This window comes from Oncorhynchus clarkii, chromosome 20 (assembly GCF_045791955.1).
Source record: "Oncorhynchus clarkii lewisi isolate Uvic-CL-2024 chromosome 20, UVic_Ocla_1.0, whole genome shotgun sequence".
Taxonomy (NCBI): domain Eukaryota; kingdom Metazoa; phylum Chordata; class Actinopteri; order Salmoniformes; family Salmonidae; genus Oncorhynchus; species Oncorhynchus clarkii.
This window is the reverse complement of record NC_092166.1, coordinates 50,061,453-50,084,515: the sequence shown is the minus strand read 5'-3', so window position 1 is coordinate 50,084,515 and position 23,063 is coordinate 50,061,453. Positions and strand designations below refer to the sequence as shown.

Sequence of the window (23,063 nt, the reverse complement as noted above, 5' to 3'; positions counted from 1 at the left end):
ACCAGTACACAATCCAACATCAGTTTATGCAATGGAACCGACAGTGTTCAAACCTATTCCCCTCATTAGAACACTATTCCCCAAATCAGTCTCAGCAGAGAAGGGTAGCAGACTCCAACACAAATGATTCAGAGGCACCTGTCGCTCAGGATCTTCACTGGCACTAGGTCCTTACTTCCTAACAGACACAAAACCCTCTGTAATGAAAGGTAAATAGTTTGGGTCAATATGGACTTTCACATGAACCTGGGCATGAGACAATGTGCCAGGAGTGAACTGATGTGGAACAGGCGCAGCCAACGCCGTAGGCTTAGATTTAACTTAAACACACGTACTGAATTTACCCCTAGCCCGGAGAACTGGACAGTAGTTTTTCCAATGATCTGAACCTTGACAGTAGTGACTATTGACCAAAGTCGGCTTTACCACAGGAGTCAGGCTCAACCCTAGTTGAAAAGTACTGCCCCGTGAACCAAAGTAACTCGGTGAGCGAAGCCCAAATCTCTCCTAACGCCCCCACTCATTCCGAGTATGGGGCTCTGCAAAGACACTTTTGTAAGTCAAAACATACTCGTCCGCCAACACCGCAGCTTCAGCAACATTCTTTACTTTTCGTTTGTTAATGTACGTGGCTATACGATCAGGAATTGTGTCCTTAAATTGCTTTAACATAATCAGATCAGAGGCCTTGGAAATTCATAACTGCAGAGGCAGAACACCAGCGATTTAAACAAGATAATTCTCACGCAAACTCAACATGAGTCTGTTTATCATCCTTTTTAAAGTTAAATCGTTGGCGTTAAGCCTCAGGGACCAATTCATAAATTAAAAGCTGTTTTAACTTTATCATAGCTGCCACTGTCGTGTACACTAAGAGCTGAATATGCTTCCTGCGCTTTATCAGTCAACACACACTGCAACATTAAAGTGCAGTCAGAATCCGGCCAACTCCTAGCGTCACCAACACGCTCAAACAATGAAAAGAAAGTCTCAGGGTCCTTTTCATTAAATTTAGGCAACAACCGTAAGTTCCCAACAATATAAAATGTGTCCAGGGCACGACCAAAAGAGGAGTGACCCCTAGGTACATCTGGGTTACTTTCCCAGAGCAAACTCTCCTGAGAGCTTTCCTTCCCTAACCAGCTCTAGCCACTCTTGTTGCTGCTTGATTTTTAGCAAGCTCCGAATTCTGTTTAAATGCCAATTATTTTTCATATTTTACAGAGAGAATTTGGCAGAGTGGAAGGGTCATCACATCTGTTTGCAACAATAGTACTTAACATGATTTAAGAATGACTACCTCATCTCTATACCCCACTTTTTAGATCAAACTATACTAAATATAATCAAGTCACCAAATACTTGATTAAAACACACAATTTTGCAAAGGTCTACAGTAGCCTCAATAGCACTCTGTAGGGTAGCACCATGGTGTAACCGGAGGACAGCTAGCTTCTGTCCTCCTCTGGGTACATTAACTTCAATACAAAACCTAGGAGGCTCATGGTTCTCACCCCCTTCCATAGACTTACATAGTAATTATGACAACTATCAGAGCTATTGCAGCATGAACTGACATGTTGTCCACCCAATCAAAGGATCAGAGAATGAATCTAGTACTGAATGCATGAGCTACAGCTAGCTAGCACTGCAGTGTATAAAATGTGGTGAGTAGTTGACTTCAAAGAGAGAAAGACAATAGTTGAACAGTTTCTTCCAAAATGGAGAAGCAAGAGAAATAGAGAGAAGCTGGAAAACTGATGATTTTTAATGGAATATCTACATAGGCATACAGAGCCCCATTATCAGCAACCATCACTCCTGTGTTCCAATGGCACGTTGTGTTAACTAATCCAAGTTTATCATTTTAAAAGGCTAATTGATCATTAGAAAACCCTTTTGCAATTATGTTAGCACAGCTGAAAACTGCAGTGCTAATTAAAGAAGCAATAAAACTGGCCTTCATTAGACTATTTGAGTATCTGGAGACCTTTCTTCTGAAACTCGTCAGTCTATTCTTGTTCTGAGAAATGAAGGCTATTCCATGTGATAAATTGCCAAGAAACTGAAGATTTCTTTGAACGCTGTGTACTACTCCCTTCACAGAACAGCACAAACTGGCCCTAACCAGAATAGAAAGAGGAGTGGGAGGCCCCGGTGCACAACTGAGCAAGAGGACAACTACATTAGTGTCTAGTTTGAGAAACGGGCGCCTCACAAGTCCTCAACTGGCAGCTTAATTAAATATTACCCGCAAAACACCAGTCTCAACGTCAACAGTGAAGAGGCGACTCCGGGATGCTGGCCTTCTAGGCAGAGTTCCTCTGTCCAGTGTCTGTGTTCTTTTGCCAGTCGGAGATATGGCTTTTTCTTTACAACTCTAACACCTCTACCAAGGTTCCGTTCACGTGGTCCTCTGCCACTGACCGGTCGTTCCGGGACCTCAACCACTGCTCCTGTCTTGGTTCATCCTGACCTTCCCGTCAGTTTGTGGTGTAGGCTGATGCTTTAGATGTCGGAGTGGCCATTTCTGCCTACCCTGACCCTGAGCCTGCCTGCCGTCCTGTACCTTTGCCCCACCTATCTGGATTACTGACCCCTGCCTGCCTTGACCTCTCTTTTGTCTGCTCCTGCTGGATTAATAAACTGTCGTTAATTCGACGCTGTCTGCATCTGTGTCTTACCTGAAACATAATACTTGTTTCTATGATAATATTTACCGACATCCAACAGTACATTCCAAATAAATAGGAAGTGATCATTGATTCGAGCAGGATGTTCAATGATGTAAGGTCAGTTTTCAGAGTTACAATGAAATGCAATAACACATTGTTGGGTAAAATACTTTATTCCAAGGCTCCAGTACAAACATTACATTAGTTAGGTGTTACAGACTAAGGAATAATGTTGCATGTTGTGTAAAAACATGACGATGGAAATCATTTCACCTTAAGGGAATGGAGGCAGAACTTTAATTGTTTTGAATCTTCTCTCTGAAGCAAGAGCCCAAAGAAAGGTTTGCGTTGAATTTTTTCCGTATCGATGTATCAAACAAGTGGTGTCGCAGAGGGTCGAGTAGAGACGGCTTTTAGGAGGTACCAGAAACAACATGGCACTCCCCATGGTGTGGGAGGGGGGTGTAGGGAGGGTTAGGAGAGGGATGCTGATGAGTGTCCATGCTTAATAAGCATGGTTGGCCACGAACAGTGAATCTCCAGCAGCGGCGCTGTCTCCAGAAGAAACATACTTGCCTTGGCAGGCCAGGCTGTTGGCCTGTGGAAGGAAAGAAGCACAACATCAACTTGTTTTCAGCTGATATTTTCGAAGTGTGGAATATACTGTACATTGTGACTTCCTATACATCCATACTATAAACATTCCACTGGGCACACACTGGTTGAATCAACGTTGTTTCCACGTCATTTCAATGAAATTACGTTGAATCAACATGAAATAGATGTTGATTTGACGTCTGTGCCCAGTGGGATGTGGCCTCTATACAGCTATAAATAATCACATATAAAATATAAGCAAAATATATGAAAATAAATGGAAAAAATATATTTGGTTGTTCGTACCAGTGCTCTCTTGATGAACTCCTCCTGGGCAGCCTTGCCATTCCCGGGCTTTCCACCCCATGCCTTAAGGGCGGATGCCTGGAGGGCACGGCCATAGGAGAAAGTAATGGCCCATGGCCTGTGCAGGGGGCACTGGTTCATGACATTCAGGTTGATGGAGGCTTCCTCCTCAGACTGGCCACCGGACAGGAAGGTGATGCCTGTGGGTGAAGCGGGTAAGGAGAGGGGTTGTTTTATTTAAAAAAACTACTGAAAAAAGATACATCAAGAAATTGTTGTGTCTACATTTGTATGTGAAATATTTAATAACATGCTGTATATAATAATGTAACTGAACACTGTATATGAAAGTGCCATAGTCATAGAGGGCGAGTTTTTGTGTTTGGGAAAATGTGTGATAACATTGCGTGTGAGTAGGTGAAGCTGGAAGTTTAGAAATGTATAAGTGTATCGTGCTGTACTGTATATTGGGCTGTATTCAGTGTGTTGTCGGCCGCTCACCGGGGACTGCTGGGGGCACGGTACGGCGCAGGGCGGTAATGGTGGCCATGGCGATGTCCTGGTGGGTGTACTTGTGTGAGCAGGAATGTCCAGCAGTGACCATGTTGGGCTTCAGGAGGGTACCCTCCAGGTAGACGTGGTGGTCGGACAGAGCCTTGTACATTGCGGCCAGGACCTTCTCAGTCACGTACTGGGTGCGCTTCAGGTCATGGTCACCGTCGGGGAGGATCTCGGGCTCAACAATGGGGACAATGCCGTGCTAGCAGAGGGCAGAGTTAATGACTACTAAAAGACACTTTTAGCCAACAGAGCATGTTATTGGTCATGACAGTTAACAGTCAGAACAGTGGGACCTTAGTGGTGGCTCTTCTATCTTTCCTCTCTATCCCTCTACAGCTATATATTCAATAAAAACAAACAGAGAAACTGTGTTTTAAGATTGTGATTTTCCAATGTGTGATTTGTAATATGTGTGTGTTGTTTTACTAGGATTATGGGACCTACACCAGTGAGCAGTCCTGGCTAAACCGATGTCCCTGAACTATGGTTGTGAAGAGATCAGAAATTACTGTTATTTACTTGTCTGATATTTAACTGACATACAGTATCAGTCAAAAGTTTGGACACACCTACTCATTCAAGGGTTTTTCTGTACTTTTACTATTTTCTACATTGTAGACTAATAGTGAAGACATCAAAACTATGAAATAACACATAGTAGTAGTAGTAACCAAAGAAAAGTGTTGAACCAATCAAAAAAGTGTTAAACAAAATATATTTTCGTTTTTAGATTCTTCAAAGTAGCCAGCCTTTGCCTTGATGACAGCTTTGGACACTCTTGGCATTCTCTCAACCAGCTTTACTTAGAATGATTTTCCAAAGGCCTTGAAGGAGTTCCCACATATGCTGAACACTTTTTGGCTGCTTTTCCTTCACTCTGCAGTCCAACTCATCCCAAACCATCTCAATTGGGTTGAGGTCGAGTGAAGGCCAAGTCATCTGATGCAGCACTCCATCACTCTCCTTCTTGGTCAAATAGCCCTTACACAGCCTGGAGGTGTGTTCGGTCCTTGTCCTGTTGAAAAACTAATTATAGTCCCACTAAACGCAAACCAGATGGAATGGTGTATCGCTGCAGAAAGTATGCCTTGAATTCTAAATAAATCACTGACAGTGTCACCAGTAAACCCCTCACCATCACACCTCCTCCTCCATGCTTTCGCGGTTGGAACTACGTATGCGGAGATAATCCGTTCCCCTACTCTGCGTCTCACAAAGACACAGCAGTTAGAATCCAACATTTCTAATTTGGACTCATCAGACCAAAGGACAGATTTCCACTGGTCTAATGTCCATTTCTCGTGTTTCTTGGCCCAAACAAATCTCTTCTTATTATTGGTGTCCTTTAGTAGTGGTTTCTTTGCAGCAATCCGACAATGAATGCTTGATTCACGCAGTCTCCTCTGAACAGTTGATGTTGAGGTGTGTCTGTTATATGAACTCTGTGAAGCATTTATTTGGGCTGCATTTTCTGAGGCTGGTAACTCTAATGAACTTATCCTCTGCAGCAGAGGTAACTCTGGGTCTTCCTTTCCTGTGGCGGTGCTCATGAAAGTCAGTTTCATCATAGCGCTTGATGGTTTTTGCGACTGCACTTGATGAAACTTTCAAAGTTCTTGAAACGATCCATTTTAACTGACCTTCCTGTCTTAAAGTAATGATGGACTGTCAGTTCCCTTTGCTTAGTTGAGCTGTTCTTGCCATAATAAGGACTTTGTATTTTACCAAATAGGGCTATCTTCTGTATACCATCCCTACCTTGTCACAACACAACTGACTGGCTCAAATGCATTAAGAAAATACATTTCCCAAATTCACTTTTATCGAGGAACACCTGTTAATTGAAATGCATTCCAGGTGACTACCTCATGAAGCTGGTTGAGAGAATGCCAAGTGTGTGCAAAGCTGTCATCAAGGCAAAGGGTAGCTACTTTGAAGAATCTCAAATATATAATATATTTTGATTTGTTTAACACTTTTTTGGTTGCTATATGATTCCATATGTGTTATTTCACAGTTTTGATATCTTCACTATTATTCTATAATGTAGGAAATAGTCAAAATAAAGAAAAACCCTGGAATGAGTAGGTGTGTCCAAACATTTGACTCTATTCATTTATCTTAATATCTCACTGATAGCACTACCCACTGAGCCACCAAGTAAGGCCAGGCACATACCAGAAAATCTGCTGTACCTTACTCATGACAAAACATACTGTAGTGTTCATATCTTTAAAATAACTAAAGAGAGTTGCTTGGTTCTGGTACTAACTTTATACACTTTTAATAACACTTAGGTATGTATTTATAATATTTGTAATAATTTATGAAGAATTTATATGCATTTAATAAATTTATAATGGCTTATTTCATGAAAGTGAATATAGTGTAACCCACATGTATACAGAGAGTCAATGATTCGAAGGTAACTTATGGCCCATGGGGGAATTGAATACACAAACTTGCAATTGTTGACACTGTGCTTTTTAACTACTTAAGCTAATGATTTAACAAGACCACTGAAGGCTCGAGAGAGGATATTTTCTATGTGATTCTTACCATCTGGCATATGCTGGCATAACGGGCCAGGACATTGCAATTCTCCATGATAGCAAGGCGAGAGGGGGTGGTGGAGGTGATTTTCAGCACACAACGCCACTTGGCGAAGTCGCAACCGTCCTTCTTGTACTGGGCGCAACGCTCATACAGGCCATCCAAACCTGAAGGAGAAAAGGATGGAGGCAGGGACAGAAAAAAGAGATGAGTATGGGAGGGTATTTTGTAAAGGTTTTGTATTGTATGTGTGTATTGTATCTAGGTTGGAATACTATTCAGGCATTTTGTGACTTGATAAACAAATGGGATTGGTTGTATGTTGCATTGATTGCGTGTATGTTGTTGTTGTACTGTATGTATTTAGATTAATTGTGAATCCCATAGGTGTTCTATTCTTCCTCTTTACCCTGGGTGGTGGTCTCTCCGTTGGTTCCGGCGAGGGGGACGACACCTTTGTCAACCTTGATGCCTACAACCCAGCCTCTGGACTTGACGTGCTCGGGGAAGGTCTTGCCGGCATCGGTTTTCTGGTACAGGGTCTCGTGGAAGAAGATGACACCACCAATGCAAGGACCGGCGCGCTCGTCAGCGGTGAAGAGCAGCTGACGGTACAGTCTCCTGTTCTCCTCTGTGTTCTCAGTGTTGATGCTCTGGAAGCGCTTGGCAACGCTGCCTGTTGGGTGGAAAGTGAGAGAGGGAGTGAGGATTAGATTCGCAGAATGAAATAGAGCAAACATTGTTATATACATTTTTCAACACGGAAGTCAACACATTGCACATATAAACACATTTCTGTTGGATGAAAATAGTAAAATATTTAAGAAACAAACCAAAAATATTGGCCAGTTATTGAACATGTGTATGTCCTAATGTGTCTTCTGTTGCATTAAAAGTTACTATGGCCTTTTAGGTTAAGAATCAGTAAAAGCATGACTGGTTGGACTTAATCATTTTTGTGGCTCTGTTGAGAAGGCTTGGAAGCTGTTACATGTTCAGAGCAGAGGGGAGGCCATTTCATTTCTTAGCTGCTTTAAATGAGAAGGCCGATTGTGCAAAAGTGGTGGACCGTCTGGAGATGATACAGTAACTTGTTAACCTAAGGTGATTTTTAACCTCCTATTTTTCTTGGAGCAGAAATGTACAAACACCCTCAGAGGAGGGGTTATTAGATAATGAGTTATGTTGTAAACCAGGCAGTTGATCTGAGAACAGAATGTTGTCGAATCTAAACAGATTGAACTTAGTGAGGATATTGCAGTGGGGTAGTGCTGCATTTTTTTGTACAGGATTTTGAGTGCTTTGTAGAGTGATTTGAGAGGTTTCAGGGATGTCTCACATGCTTGGGACCAGACATGTGAGAATACCTTAACATAGCATGAGTATCTTATTAACTGGAAATTGGCTAGGCTGGTTTTGATTGTGTTGGTCATGTGCTTTTTTTAAGTTGAGTGGGAGGTATTTTAATTCTATGACGGTTTTGATCTTTTGGCCATGTATGAGGATGTCGGGGTAGACTTGCTGCTTTTGTTTGATGGAGAAATATATGGCCACTGTTTTTACCACATTTAGGGTGAGAAATGAGTCGAGACATTCTGAAACATTCTTCATAACCTCTAAAAGCCTAAGTCGTTGGGGTGGGGGGATCATTTACTTATTTGATTTGGAATTTTAGGACCCCTCTAGGTTGGGCAGGGGACAATCATACTATGGATCATTTAGCAATTTGATTTAGAATTCTAACAGGTATAAAAACCGATAATTTTTTTTTTGGATAAAGTATTGAATTTGGCCTTTACTACTGTAGCCCATAGAAACACAATGAACAATACATTCATAAATGGCAAAAAAGACAGTCCCAAAATAAATGATAAGGAATAAGGTGTCTGTCCTATATCTAGGAGATTTAAGGTAGTATTATTGTTTATTGGAAGCATATTTATTTTTGTTGGCTCCATTCTTCCATTCATTTGTATGGGCTACCTTCAGATGAGTACCGTGACACTTGTGAGAGTCGTAGAGCAACACAGACAACACCATCATGTGCGTCATTAGACTCAATAGACTCTTAAGGAATGACAGATGTTAACTTGGAAGCCACTTGCTCAGCACTCCATGGGTGTGACCGTGTCGTCAGCGTACATCTGGATCTCCACTCCCTGGCACACAAAAGGAAGGTCATTGATGTATAGACTGAATAACAGAGGCCCAAGGATGGACCCCTGGGGCACTCCCATGGGGCACCTCCTTAATGTTGATAGGACATTTTTCCGGAGTCGGCTAGATAGGACTCCATCCAGTCAAGAGTACTTTCCTGGTTTAACCTCTCGCAGAGTTTGGAGAGAAGGACTTTATGGTTGACGTGTCAAGGAAGACCGCTTCTACCAGGCTTCCTGTATCCAGCTTGGCCTTGATCGTCTCTAGGAGATAGAAATATGCGGTCTCTGTTGAGTGGTTCACCTTAAACCCAAGCTGGATGGGTGAAGGGAGACAGTCCTTGTGTTCAGGTGTGCTGTGAGCTGTTCCAGTACAACTTTTTCAGCAACCTTAGAGATGACCGGGAGTATACTGATAGGCCTGTAGTTGCTCACTTCCTGCTGGTCTCCAGATTTATGTACAGAGGTCACGATGGCGGTCTTCCATGCTTTCGAGAGTAACTATCTTGCATTGAAAAGTTTAAGGTCTGGGTAAATCTGGGTAAATGGGGTGGCTAGGTTGTCTCTGTCATTCTTTTAAAATACGGCATCAAGACCATACACATCCTTTGCTTTAGACTTTGAAAGTGAGAAGAGGACTTTCTTGACCTTTTCCTCTTTGGTGGACTCCAAATAAGAAATGGTCCAATAAGACCTCTCCTGTCTCAGCCTTCTGTATTTCTGATGCAGTAGTTTGTGTCGGGGGGCTAAGGTCAGTCTGTTATATCTGGAGTATTTCTCCTGTCTTATCTGGTGTCCTGTGTGAATTTAAGTATGCTCTTTCTTTCTCTCTGAGGACCTGAACCCTAGGACCATGCCTCAGGACTACCTGGCATGATGACTCCTTGCTGTCCCCAGTCCACCCTGCCGTGCTGCTTCTCCAGTTTCAACTGTTCTGCCTGCGGCTATGGAACCTGTTCACTGGACGTGCTACCTGTCCCAGACCTGCTGTTTTCAACTCTCTAGAGACAGCAGGAGCGGTAGAGATACTCTGAATGATTGGCTATAAAAAGCCAACTAACATTTACTCTTGAGGTGCTGACCTGTTGCACCCTCTACAACCACTGTGATTATTATTATTTGACCCTGCTGGTCATTTATGAACATTTGAACATCTTGGCCATGGTCTGTTATCTCCACCCAGAAGGGGACTGGCCACCCCTCATAGCCTGGTATCTCTCGAGGTTTCTTCCTAAGTTCTGGCCTTTCTAGGGAGTTTTTCCTAGCCACTGTGCTTCTACACCTGCATTGCTTACTGTTTGGGTTTTTAGGCTGGGTTTCTGTACAGCACTTTGAGATATCAGCTGATGTAAGAAGGGCTTTATAAATACATTTGATTTGAAATGGTATGGCTATTGTTGCTGCGGATAATGGATAGGACTCTTGGTGTGAACATTTGGCCCAGCTCTAGGACTGAGTCAATAAATTAGTCATTAAAGGTGGTTGACTGAGCTGTTGTCTTGACGCTTTCCATTGACTTTCAGTTGTAGTTCACCAGACTTGGCATGACACTTCCCAGTGAGTTTGTTAATATTTTTCCATATGACCTTGCTGTTCCATTTTTTCCTCATTGATGATATTGAGAAAGAAATTGGCTTTGGCTTTCCTGAGGCTCATTATCACTTAGTTTCTCAATCCTTTATAGACTAGTCAACATCTAGGCCAGATATTAGAGACCGTTTCAGAGCAGCATCTCTCATCTTCATAAGTTGTCATAGTGTAATTGAACCAGGGTAGGCCTTGTTTTTGTTAGGTTTGTGAGGCACCTGCTTAGTGAACTTGATGAGAATCTGGATTTTGGCCATTAGTTTATTAGAGTCAATTTACAGTTACATCAATCTATTTGGTTTGCTCTATCTGGTTTGCCCAACGTATCACTGGGGGCACACTGACTTCCCTCCAGGACACCTACAGCACCCGATGTACAGGAAGGCCAAAAAGATCATCAAGGACATCAACCACCGGAGCCACGGCCTGTTCACACCGTTATCATCCAGAAGGCAAGGTCAGTACAGGTGCATCAAAGCTGGGACTGAGAGAAAAACAGCTTCTATCTCAAGGCCATCAGACTGTTAAATAGCCATCACTAGCCGGCTGCTACCTGATTATCAACCCTGCACCTAAGAGGCTGCTGCCCTATATACTGTACATAGGTATGGAATCACTGGCCACTTTAATAATGGAACACTAGCCTCCAGAGTGGTACAGCGGTCTAAGGCACTGCATCACAGTGCTAGCTGCGTCACTACAGATCCTGGTTCGATACTGAGCTGTGTCGGAGCTGACCTCGACCAGGAGACCCATGAGGCGGCTGACAATTGGCCCAGCTTCGTCTGGGTTAGGGGAGGGTTTGGTCGGCTGGGATGTCCTCGTCCCATTGCGCTCTAGCGACTCCTGTGGCGGGCCGGGCACATGCACGCTGACACAGTCGCCAGGTGTATGTGTTTCCTCTGACAGTTTGGTGCGGCTGGCTTCCGGGTTAAGCGAGCATTGTGTCAAGAAGCAGTGTGCCTTGATGGGGTTGTGTTTCGGGGGATGCACGGCTCTCGACCTTCGCCTCTCCCGAGTCCGTATGGGAGTTGCAGCGATGGGACAAGACTGTAACTACAAATTGGATATCATGAAATTGCAGCGAAAAAGGGGGTAAAAAATCCAATATATATATACAATTTATGGAACACTAGTCACTTTAATAATGTTTACATACTGCTTTACTCATCTCATATGTATATACTGTATTGTATTATACTGTATTTTAGTCAATGCCACTCCGACATTGCTCATCCTAATATTTATATATTTTTGAATTCCATTATTTGACTTTTAGATTTGTGCGCATTGTTATGAATTGTTAGATACTACTGCACTGTTGGAGCTAAGAACAAAAGCATTTCACTATTCCCGAAATAACATCTGCAAAAAAATAATAAAATGTGTATGTGACCTATTGTCACACCCTGATCTGTTTCACCTGTCCTCGTTATTGTCTCCACCCCCTCCAGGTGTAGCTTGTTTTCCCCAGTGTATTAATCCCTGCGTTTCCTGTCTCCCTGTACCAGTGTCTTTATCCCTGTGTTTCTTGTCTCTCTGTGCCAGTTTGTCTTGTATGTTTCCAAGTCAACCAGTGGTCTTCCCCCATTCTCCTGATTTTTACATTCTCCTTTTTCTAGTCCTCCTGATTTTGACCCTTGCCTGTTTCTGGACTTTGTATCCACCTGCCTGACCATTCTGCCTTCCTTGACCACAAGCCTGTTGGCCAATCTGTACCTCCTGGACTCTGATCTGGTTTTGACCTTTTTTCCTGTCCACGACCATTCTCTTACCTACCCCTTTGGATTAATAAACGTTGTAAGACTCCAACCATCTGCCTCCTGTGTTTGCATTTGGGTCTCGCCTTGTGCCTTAATACCAATAAAATGTGATGTTTTATTTGATCTACATATTACTCCAGGTCTCTGTTTGGGATGCAAGATATGTTTGTTTTGTTTTTTTACATTTGGGTTCTAATGGGATGTTTTGGAGAAGTTATAAGGTGAAGAAACAAAGCTATTGGGAAAATGTTGCTCTGATTATGAGTATGTCTCTGCATGTGTGACTTTTCATTCTATAGTGTGCCTGTGTGGGCAACCCAGATTTTTGCCACGCTTTGCATACCGGTAGACTCATCAGCGGCGAGGATTCCCTTGCCCTTGGCAACGATCTTGTGAGCAATGTCACTAAGCTCCTTCTTCTGGTCAGGAGTGAGGAAGGGGAATGCGTGAGGCATCTTGACTAAAGGAAGGGAAAAGGCAGGAGACACTGGTTAACATGACGTGTTCTGAGGAGAGAAAGAGGGCTTGAGATACACAAAAGTGCATACAGACAGATAAGTAGCAGATATTTGGTTGCCCCCCACCACCTCGCGGGCATTTGACAATTTTATAACAAATGTCATGCAAGTCTACGCATTTTGCCATGGGGTGGAGTCTCTTTGCAGTTTGAAAGTCAATTTCCTTTATTTAACTAGGCAAGTCAGTTAAGAACAAATTCTTATTTTCAATGAAGGCCTAGGAAGAGTGGGTTAACTGGGTTAACTGCCTTGTTCAGGGGCAGAATGACAGATTTTTACATTGTCAGCTCAGGGGATTCGATCTTGCAACATTTCGGTTACTAGTCCAGCGTTCTAACCACTAGGCTACCCTGCCTCCCCAATTAAAGAGTATGTAAGCGTGGTGAGGTTCCCCTTACACTGTAAAGAGCTTTGGGTGTCTAGAAGAGTGCCATGAAAGGCCAGACAATTATTATTATGCAATGTTTTATTATCTTCCATGGCTTAAAGAGCAAGCTTTGTGCAGAGATGGAAACTTGTGCAAAACACCAAAAAGGTGGACTGCAAGGCTATGAAAAGTTAAATAAATAAATGTCTATAGTAAGTGCCTAGGTGCCAAATATAGTAGCAGGGTTAAAGATTTCATCTTAAATCAGCAAAAAAATCAGATATACTCCAAAAAAATTGAATTTATGAACATTTCTGTGAAACTTTGTAATTGTGGATAAATAAATTACTTGTGGAATTTGAAGAAAAACATCTAAACACAAGATGTGCCAATCTGTGTGTCTAAACGCCATTTTTAAACTAACGCTGATATGGGAGTAAACCTATTTTGGGACAAATATCATGATATTTAAGTTTTAATAAGATGTCCCATTAACATTTTGCATATATAACGGTTGGTTTTATATATCTAATAAATGACCAAACCATTGATGGATCAATAGATAAAAGAAAGGCATGTCTCTCGTCTGCCCCTGCAAGCCGGTCGCCTCATCACACTCCCTTATCTGATTGGTCGAGTAGGCGGGCCACCTGCCTTTGTGGCTGTGGTAACTAGTGACGACTGTCCATTTGGATGATTGTCTGTCTGTCTTTTTGAATGTTCCTCTTCATGTCAGTATGTCTGTCTATCTTCCTCTCTTGTAATATGAAAGCTTAACATGCCCATACTATTTTTCTGTTTCTCTGTCGGTTGTCGTCTGTCTGTAGGTCTGTTTGAGAGTTCTGTGTAGCTGTGGTTGTCTGTCTGTATGTCTGTCCATTTGAGAGTGCTGTGTAACTGTTGTTGTTAAGCTCTGGTATCTGTTGCAGCAGCTGCCCCCACAGCCATGACAGGCATTTATTTATTTAAACTTTATTTAACCAGGTAGGCCAGTTGAGAACAAGTTTTCATTTACAACTGCGAATTGGCCAAGATAAAGCAAAGCAGTGCGACAAAAACAACAACACAGAGTTACACATAAACAAACGTACAGTCAATAACACAAAATAAAAGAAAAATAGAAAAATCTATGTCTAATGTGTGCAAATGTAGGGAGGTAGGCAATATATAGGCCCTAGAGGTGAAATAAAACCAATTTAGCATTAATACGGGAGTGATAGATGTGCAGATGATGATGTGCAAGTAGAGATACTGGGGTGCAAAAGGGTAAGTAATAATATGGGGATGAGGTAGTTGGGTGGGCTACAGTTGAAGTCGGAAGTTTACATACACCTTAGCCAAATACATTTAAACTCAGTTTTTCACAATTCCTGACATTTAATCCCAGTAAAAATTACCTGTCTTAGGTCAGTTAGGGGCACCACTTTATTTTAAGAATGTGAAATGTCAGAATAATAGCAAAGAGAATTATTTATTTCAGCTTTTATTTAATTCCCAGTGGGTCAGAAGTTTACACTCAATTAGTATTTGGTAGCATTGCCTTTAAATTGTTTAACTTGGGTCAAACATTTTGGGTAGCCTTCCACAAGCTTCCCACTATAAGTTTGGTGAATTTTGGCCCATTCCTCCTGACAGAGCTGGTGTAACTGAGTCAGGTTTGTGGGCCTCCTTGCTCGCACACGCTTTTTCAGTTCTGCCCACACATTTTCTACAGCATTGAGGTCAGGGCTTTGTGATGGCCACTCCAATACCTTGAATGTGTTGTCCTTAAGCCATTTTGCCACAACTTTAGAAGTATGATTGGGGTTATTGTCAATTTGGAAGACCCATTTGCGACCGATCTTTCACTGACTGACGTCTTGAGATGTTGCTTCAATATATCCACATAATTTTCTTTCCTCATGCAGCCATCTATTTTCAGTCCGTGTTTCACGGTTGGGATGGTCTTCTTCGGCTTCCCAGCCTCTCCCTTTTTCCTCCAAACATAACAATGGTCATTATGGCCAAACAGTTCTATTTTTGTTTCATCAGACCAGAGGGCATTTCTCCAAAAAGTACGATATTTGTCTCCATGTGCAGTTACAAACCATAGTCTGTCTTTTTTTATGGCGGTTTTGGAGCAGTGGCAACTTCCTTGCTGAGCGGCCTATCAGGTTATGTGGATATAAATACTTTTGCACCCGTTTCCTCCAGCATCTTAACAAGGTCCTTTGTTGTTGTTCTGGGACTGATTTAAACTGTTCTCACCAAAGTACGTTCATCTCTAGGAGACAGAACGTGTCTCCTTCCTGAGCGGTATGATGGCTACGTGGTCCAATGGTGTTTATACCTGCATACTGTTGTTTGTACAGATGAACGTAGGCATTTGGAAATTGCTCCCAAGGATGAACCAGACTTGTGGAGGTCTTCAATTTTTCTTCTGAGAGCTTGGCTGATTTCTTTTGATTTACCCATGATGTCAAGCAAAGAGGCACTGACTTTGAAGGTAGGCCTTGAAATACATCCACAGGAACACCTCCAATTGACTCAAATTGTGTCAATTAGCCTATCAGAAGCTTCTAAAGCCATGACATAATTTTCTGGAATTTTCCAAGCTGTTTAAAGGCAATTTAGTGTATGTAAATGTCTGACCCACTGGAATTGTGATACAGTGAATTATAAGTTAAATAATCTGTCAGTAAACAATTTTTGGAAAAAATGTATTTTGTCATGGACAAAGTACATGTCCTAACCGACTTGCCAAAACTTTGAGAAATGTTTGGAGTGGTTGAAAAACGAGTTTTAATGACTCCAACCTAAGTGTATGTAAACAGTGATCGGTGAGCTGCTCTGACAACAGATGCTTAAACTTAGAGAGGGAGATACAGGACTCCAGCTTCAGAGATTTTTGCAATTCGTTCCAGCCATTGGCAGCAGAGAACTGGAAGGAAAGGCTGACAAAGCATGTGTTGGCTTTGGGGAGGACCAGTGAAATATAACTGCTGGAGCGCGTGCTACGGGTGGGTGTTGCTATGGCGACCAGTGAGCTGAGATAAGGTGGGGCTTTACCTAGCAAGGACTTATAGATGACCCGGAGCCAGTGAGTTTAGCGACAGATATGTAGTGAGGGCCAGCCAACGAGACTATACAGGTCGTAGTGGTGGGTAGTATGTGGTGCTTTGGTGACAAAACAAATGGCACTGTGATAGACTGCATCCAATTTGCTGAGTAGAGTGTTGGAGGCTATTTTGTAAATGACATCGCCGAAGTCAAGGATCGGTAGGATAGTCAGTTTTACGTGGGTATGTTTTGCTGCGTGAATGAGGCTTTGTTTGAGAAATAGGAAGATAATTCTAGATTTAATATTGGATTGGAGATGCTTAATGTGAGTCTGGAAGGAGAGTTTACAGTCTAACCAGACACGTAGGTATTTGTGGTTGTCCACATATTCTAGGTCAGAACCGTCCAGAGTAGTGATGCTAGTCGGGCGCGAGGGTGCGGGCAGCAATCGGTTGAAGACCATGCATTTAGATTTACTAACATTTAATAGCAGTTGGAGGCCACGGACGGACTGTTGTATGGTGTTGAAGCTCGTTTTGTGGTTTGTTAGCTCAGTGTCCAAAGAAGGGCCAGATGTATACAGAATGGTGTCGTCTGCGTAGAGGTGGATCAGAGATTCTCCAGCAGCAAGAGCGACATCATTGATATATACAGAGAAAAGAGTCGGCCTGAGAATTGAAACCTGTGGCACCCCCATAGAGACTGCCAGAGGTCCAGACAACAGGCCCTCCGATTTGACACACTGAACTCTATCTGAGTAGTAGTTGGTGAACCAGTCGAGGCAGTCATTTGAGAAGCCAAAGCTGTTGAGTCTGCCGATAAGAATGCGATGATTGACAGTCAAAAGCCTTGGCCAGGTCCATGAAGACGCTGCACAGTACACAGTAGTCTTTTATCGATGGCAGTTATGATATCGTTTAGGACCTTGAGCGTGGCTGTGGTGCACAAATGACTAGCTCGGAAACCAGATTGCATAGTGGGGAAGGTACGGTGGGATTCGAAATGGTCGGTGATCTGTTTATTAACTTGGCTTTCGAAGACCTTAGACCTTAGGCAGGGCAGGATGGATATAGGTCTATAACAGTTTGGGTCTAGAGTGTCTCCCCCTTTTGAAGAGGGGGATGACTGTGGCAGCTTTCCAAGCTTTCCAATCTTTGGGGATCTCAGACGATACAAAAGAGAGGTTGAACAGGCTGGTAATAGGGGTTGCAACAATTTCGGCAGATAATTTTAGAAAGAGAGGGTACAGATTGTATAGCCCAGCTGATTTGTAGGGATCCAGATTGTGTATTTCTTTCAGACCATCAGCTGTCTGGATTTGGGTGAAGGAGAAGTGGGAGGGGGGGGGGCAAGTTGCTGCAGGGGGTGCTGAGACGTTGGCCGGGGTTGGGGTAGCCAGGTGGAAAGCGTAGCCAGCCGTAGAAAAATGATTATTGAAATGATCGATTATCATAGATTTATCGGTGGTGACAGTGTTTCCTATCCTCAGTGCAGTGGGCAGCTGGGAGAGGGTGCTCTTATTCTCCATGGACTTTACAGTGTCCCAAAGCTTTTTGGAATTGGTTCTACAGGAAGCAAGTTTCTGTTTGAAAAAGATAGCCTTAGCTTTCCTAACTGCCTGAGTATATTGGTTCCTGACTTCCCTGAAAAGTTGCATATCGCGGGGCATGTGAATGACCTTTTTGGTTTTCTAGTCTCTCTTAACCCTGACCTTTCCTTTGGGTGCTCCCTTCCCCTCCACACTACCCCTCCTTTATCCAAACCCCGTCTTGTTACAGTACCAATCAATCCAAGAGGTTAAACCAAATAGAAACGTTGAAACATATGTAGGTGTAAAAAGTACTGTGTGTGCAGGCCCCTCCAGATGATAACTCAGTGTGGTGGTTTCAGAACTAAGACCAATAAACTTTGATTTGATTTGATAGAGCTATATAGAGAACTCATTCTGTGCAGTATTTCTAGTACAGTACAGCTAATAAGTACAGTATAGGCTAAGTTAAAAGTGTACAGCGTGAGCAAAAGCTATAAGTGAGTCAAGTTGTCTCCACTTTTTGGTCTAAGGAGGCTAGCGTAAAGCAATGAAGCAATGATACCAAATGCAGCAAAGCAACATTATGGTATGCTAACTTGAGTGAGCATTTAAGAGATGAATCTTGTATGAATGTTTTGAGCATAGAGATGTGTCTAATGCATAATCATTTTGTTAGCATTGATGCATCATTGATTGTATAATAACGACAATGCTGCTGAAGATTCTACTCGGGCATTGGCTCTTGCAGTCTCATAGAAGATCCTCTTTCAATTAGATATCACACTCATACTGCATGAGCAATATATTAAAGTATAAAGTACAATCAGCCAGCGCCTCAATAACATTTGATATCCTTTTTACTTATTAAGATATGATTTGATTCCTTTACCTTTGAGGGTTGTAGGAGAGCTGGGAGAAGAGAGGAGAGAAGATCCGACTAAAGTTTACGACAACCTCCTGGCCTGCCTGAGCCACTATTTATCCTCCCAGTGTGACCTCTCATATGTCAGCTGCCTGGCTAAAATAAGAACAGCACGCAACCAGAGAAGGGCGATGACTTACAAAAAACGTAGTAACGCAGCTAAGCATCCCATGTTATCGCGGAAAGGGCAAAGAGTGATTTGATGGGTGACAGGAATGAGATAGTGAGCAGGAGAGAAGGATGGGGAGGAGAACAGATAAGAGTTGGTGCACATAGTAATAGAAAAGAATATGATTATGCCATTTAGTAGACACTTTTATCCAAAGCAACTTACAGTAGTGCATGCACACATTTCAATATGGTTCATCCCAGTGGGAATCAAACCCATGATCATTAAGTTGCAAGAGCCATGCTCATTAAATTGCAAGAACCATGCTCTACCAACTAGCCACACAGGATCATATAGGAGTAAAAAGAGGGGAATACGAAGCAACATCTATGGAAGAGAGGGGGAAAGAGCTGAGTTGCTCTCTAACACTTCGGCAACACTAAGCTGACAGTTAAATTGTGTTATTACTTGTTATAAGTATGTATGCGCCTCTATGTCTTATTGTAAAGCTTAATATTATATATCTGTCTATGTAACAAATGTTCAACTGAGATGATTATAAAACATTAGAAAGGGCTCATACATGCTTATGACATGTTAAAACTACATCGTAATGCATTATACCTGTTGACTTTGAGTAATGTGTTGCCAAGGTTTATTTTCTGCATCTTTTCAAAAGATGGAAACCACACGTAGGAATGATCCTGCCACAGTTTGAATCGGGATTGATTCTACTTTGGTACTGCCTATTCAAATGAGATTCCTTTTGATGGGTTAGGACTTTTACCCTGTTATGTAGAAACTAACACTTTTCAGCATGATATCATTGATAAGCATCAATCTGGTATAATTTTGCAAAAAGATAAGCCTCAAGGAACATGACGCTTATGCAAATACTTTGAATTCAATGGGAGGGAGATTAGCCTCACAATATTGACCCCTAGAGACATGATGCCTAAGTTAATGCATTGCATTTGTCACCCTGATGTGTTTCACCTGTCTTTGTGCTTGTCTCCACCCACCTCCAGGTGTCGCCCATCTTCCCCATTATCTCCTGTGTATTTATACCTGTGTTCTCTGTTGGTCCGTTGCCAGTTCATTTTGTTTGTTCGTCAACCAGCATTTTGTGTCTCAGCTCCTGCTTTTTCTAGTCTCTCTTTTCTTGTCCTCCCGCTTTTGACCCTTGCCTGTCCTGACTCTGAGCCCACCTGCCTGACCACTCTGCCTGTCCCTGACCCTGCCTGGCGACCTGTACCTTTGCCCTACCTCTGGTTTACTGACCCCTGCCTGCCTTGACCTGTCTATTGCCTGCCCCTATTGGAATATTAAACTATTGTTAATTCGACGTTGTCTGCATCTGGGTCTAACCTTCATAGCTGAAAGCATTAAATGAGATTGACACATAAATGTGCTTCAAGTAGTGTACACATTGGTCTATTGCATTCATCTCCATCGGTTTTCTCTCTCAATTCAATTCGATTCAAAGGGTCTTTATTGGCATGGGAAACATATGTTTACATTGCCAAAGCAAGTGAAATAGATAATAAATGAACAGTAAAGACATTTCAAATGTCATAGTATGTCAATCTATATACAGTGTTGTAACAATGTGAAAATAGTTAAACTACAAAAGGGGAAATAAATAAATATGGGTTGTATTTACAATGATGCTTGTTCTTCTCTGGTTGCCCTTTTCTTGTGGCAATAGGCCACAAATCTTGCTGCTATGATTGTACAATGTGGTATTTCACCAAATCGATCACATTTGATTTGTTTTCTAATTCTTTGTGGGTCTGTGTAATCTGATGGAAATATGCGTCTCTAATTTGGACATACATTTGGCAGGAGGTTAGGAAGTGCAGCTCAGTTTCCACCTTGCTTTGTGGGCAGTGTGCACATAGCCTGTCTTACTTGAGCAGCATGTCTGCCTACGGCAGCCTTTCTCAATAGCAAGGCCATGCTCACTGAGTCTGCACATAGTCAAAGCTTTCCATAATTTTGGGTCACAGTGGTCAGAGAGAGAGAGACAACTATGTCTCTCTCTCTCAATTCAATTCAATGGGCTTTATTGGCATGAGAAATATACTGTATGTTAACATTGCCAAAGGAAGTGAAATAAACAATCACAAATTAACAGTTAACTTCAAACACGTAAAAGTTTCAAATTACAAAGATGTCTGAAATGTTAAACTATTAACTATGTACTAAAACAAACACAAAAACAAGTGTATTGGTCTGTAGCCTATAAATGAAGATAAAATTGCTCACAGACAAATTCAACTATTAGCACCTTTCACTAGGGCCTGCTCAACAAGCTAACGTGCGTGCAAGAGCATATGCTGTCTGTATAAAAAGTAGAAGTACAAATGGAAAGGGAAATTAAATAAACAGATACATATATGTATTGGTTTAATTTACTTTTGTGTTTGTTTTATCACAAAGGGTCACACATTTTGCTGCGATAATTGCACTCTGTGGTATTTCACCTAACAAACCACAGGTTGTGAGGATTGGCAACAGTACCTCTTCCACACTGACTCTTAAGACAGGGCCCCCAGGGGTGTGTCCTCAGTCCTCTGATGTACTCCCTGTTCACCCATGACTGCGTGATTTAGCACGACACAAACTCCATCGTCAAGTTTTCTGACGGCACCACGGTTGTAGGCCTGATAACCAACAACGACAAGTCAGCCTATAGGGAGGAGGTAAGTGAACTGGCATTGTGGTGTCATGACAACAACTTCATGACAACAACCTTGATTTCAGGAAGCAGAGGAGGGAACATGACCGATTCACATCAACGGGACTACAGTAGAGAAAGTTTCAAGTTTTAAATTCCTCGGCGTCCACATCACAGAGGACTTGGCATGGACCAACAACATCACCACTCTTGTCAAGACTATGCTCACTGAGTCTGTACATTGTACATTTTTTCCTCAGTTTTCTATCAGTCACTGTGGTCAGATAGTCTGCCACTGTGTACTCTCTGTTTACGGCTAAATAGCATTTAAGTTTAGATTTTGTAATGTTTTCCCAAGTGCTGTCGTGAGGCTTTGTTGGTTTGGCAGTGGTTTGTGAAGTTCCGGTGTAAATATAACGACGTGTGCAGTAATTAGGTAAAACTCAAATTTGGCTCTTGCTCAAGACACTGTGTTCAATAAGGGAGTTTAAAAGTCTAGAATGTATAATACTACAAAGTACCTTCCCCAGGTTACTGTTCACACAGACGCCTCTGTAATTGTGGGGTTCAAATGTATCTCCCATCTTAAAGATAGGGGTTATGAGTCTCAGGACTACAGGATTTTCTGGCTATGTTCCCATCCAATTGGTGACAGATTTTCATGCAAATATTCTAAAATCCACATAAAGAAAATATGTCAATTTTTTCACTAGTGGTGTGTTTCCACCAAACAGACTTGCTGCGGATAAAAATCACTGCATGATGATGTAGTAAACACAAAATGTACTTATTCATAAAAATAAAAAAAATCTAAATTCAATGTGTTTTTATTGCATTCTCTACCAATACCTTTGTCACAAAAACGTTTGCGTTAAATAGAAAATGTGTCACGGTCGTTGGAATAACTGGACCAAGGCGCAGCGTGCGTAGAGTTCCCCCTAAAGGTGCGGACTCCGGCCGCAAAACCTGACTTTATAAGGGAGGGTCCGGGTGGGGATCCAGCCTCGGTGGAGGCTCCGGTGCGGGACGTCGACCCTGCTCCGCTCGTGGATCCGCCAGCTTAGTTGGTGACTCTGGTGCGGGGATCGTCGCCGTGAATCATCGCCGGAGGAACCGGACCGTGGATCGTCATCGGAAGCTCCGGACCGTGGATCGTTGCCGGGGACTCCGGACCATAGATTGTTGCCGGGGAACCGGACCGTAGATCATCACTGGAGGCTTCGGGCCATGGATCATCACTGGAGGCTTCGGGCCATGGATCATCACTGGAGGCTTCGGGCCATGGATCATCACTGGCACAACGCGTCCTGGACAAATGACCACCTTCGCACGGCAAGTGCGGGGAGCTGGCACAGGACGCACTGGGCTGTGAAGGCGCAATGGAGACACAGTACGTAGAGCCGGCGCAGGATGTACTGGACCCTGGAGTCGTACTGGAGACCAGGAGCGCTGAGCCGGCACAACGCGTCCTGGACAGATGAACCCCTTCGCACGGCAAGTGCGGGGAGCTGGCACAGGACGCACTGGGCGGGCTGTGAAGGCGCACTGGGGACACAGTGCGTAGAGCCGGCGCAGGATGTACTGGACCCTGGAGTCGTACTGGAGACCAGGAGCGCTGAGCCGGCACAACCCGTCCTGGACAGATACTCACTTTAGCACGAGAAGTGTGGGGAGCTGGCACAGAACGCACCGGGCTGTG

General features: G+C 42.9%; 1 protein-coding gene across 1 annotated transcript; it reads right to left on the bottom strand.

Annotated features, from left to right (window-relative positions):
* Positions 1-2,832: 2,832 nt before the first annotated feature.
* On the bottom strand, positions 2,833-18,807 carry LOC139376459 (fructose-bisphosphate aldolase A-like). Its single transcript, XM_071119075.1, has 7 exons — positions 18,543-18,807; positions 12,542-12,658; positions 7,102-7,368; positions 6,699-6,859; positions 4,080-4,338; positions 3,579-3,778; positions 2,833-3,273 (listed from the first exon to the last, which is right to left on the bottom strand). Exons 2-7 carry the CDS (start codon positions 12,651-12,653, stop codon positions 3,181-3,183), a joined length of 1,092 nt encoding a protein of 363 aa, XP_070975176.1. The 5' UTR covers positions 12,654-12,658; positions 18,543-18,807; the 3' UTR covers positions 2,833-3,180.
* Between the last annotated feature and the right edge of the window lie 4,256 nt (positions 18,808-23,063).

Coding starts and splice junctions, on each gene's coding strand:
- LOC139376459 (XM_071119075.1), bottom strand. CDS start 12,653: ATGCCTCACGCATTCCCCTTCCTCACTCCTGACCAGAAGAAGGAGCTT. Junction 6,860..7,101: donor CGGAGAGACCACCACCCAGG/GTAAAGAGGAAG, acceptor TTTCTCCTTCAG/GTTTGGATGGCCTGTATGAG. Junction 3,779..4,079: donor CGTGCCCCCAGCAGTCCCCG/GTGAGCGGCCGA, acceptor CTTCACCCACAG/GCATCACCTTCCTGTCCGGT.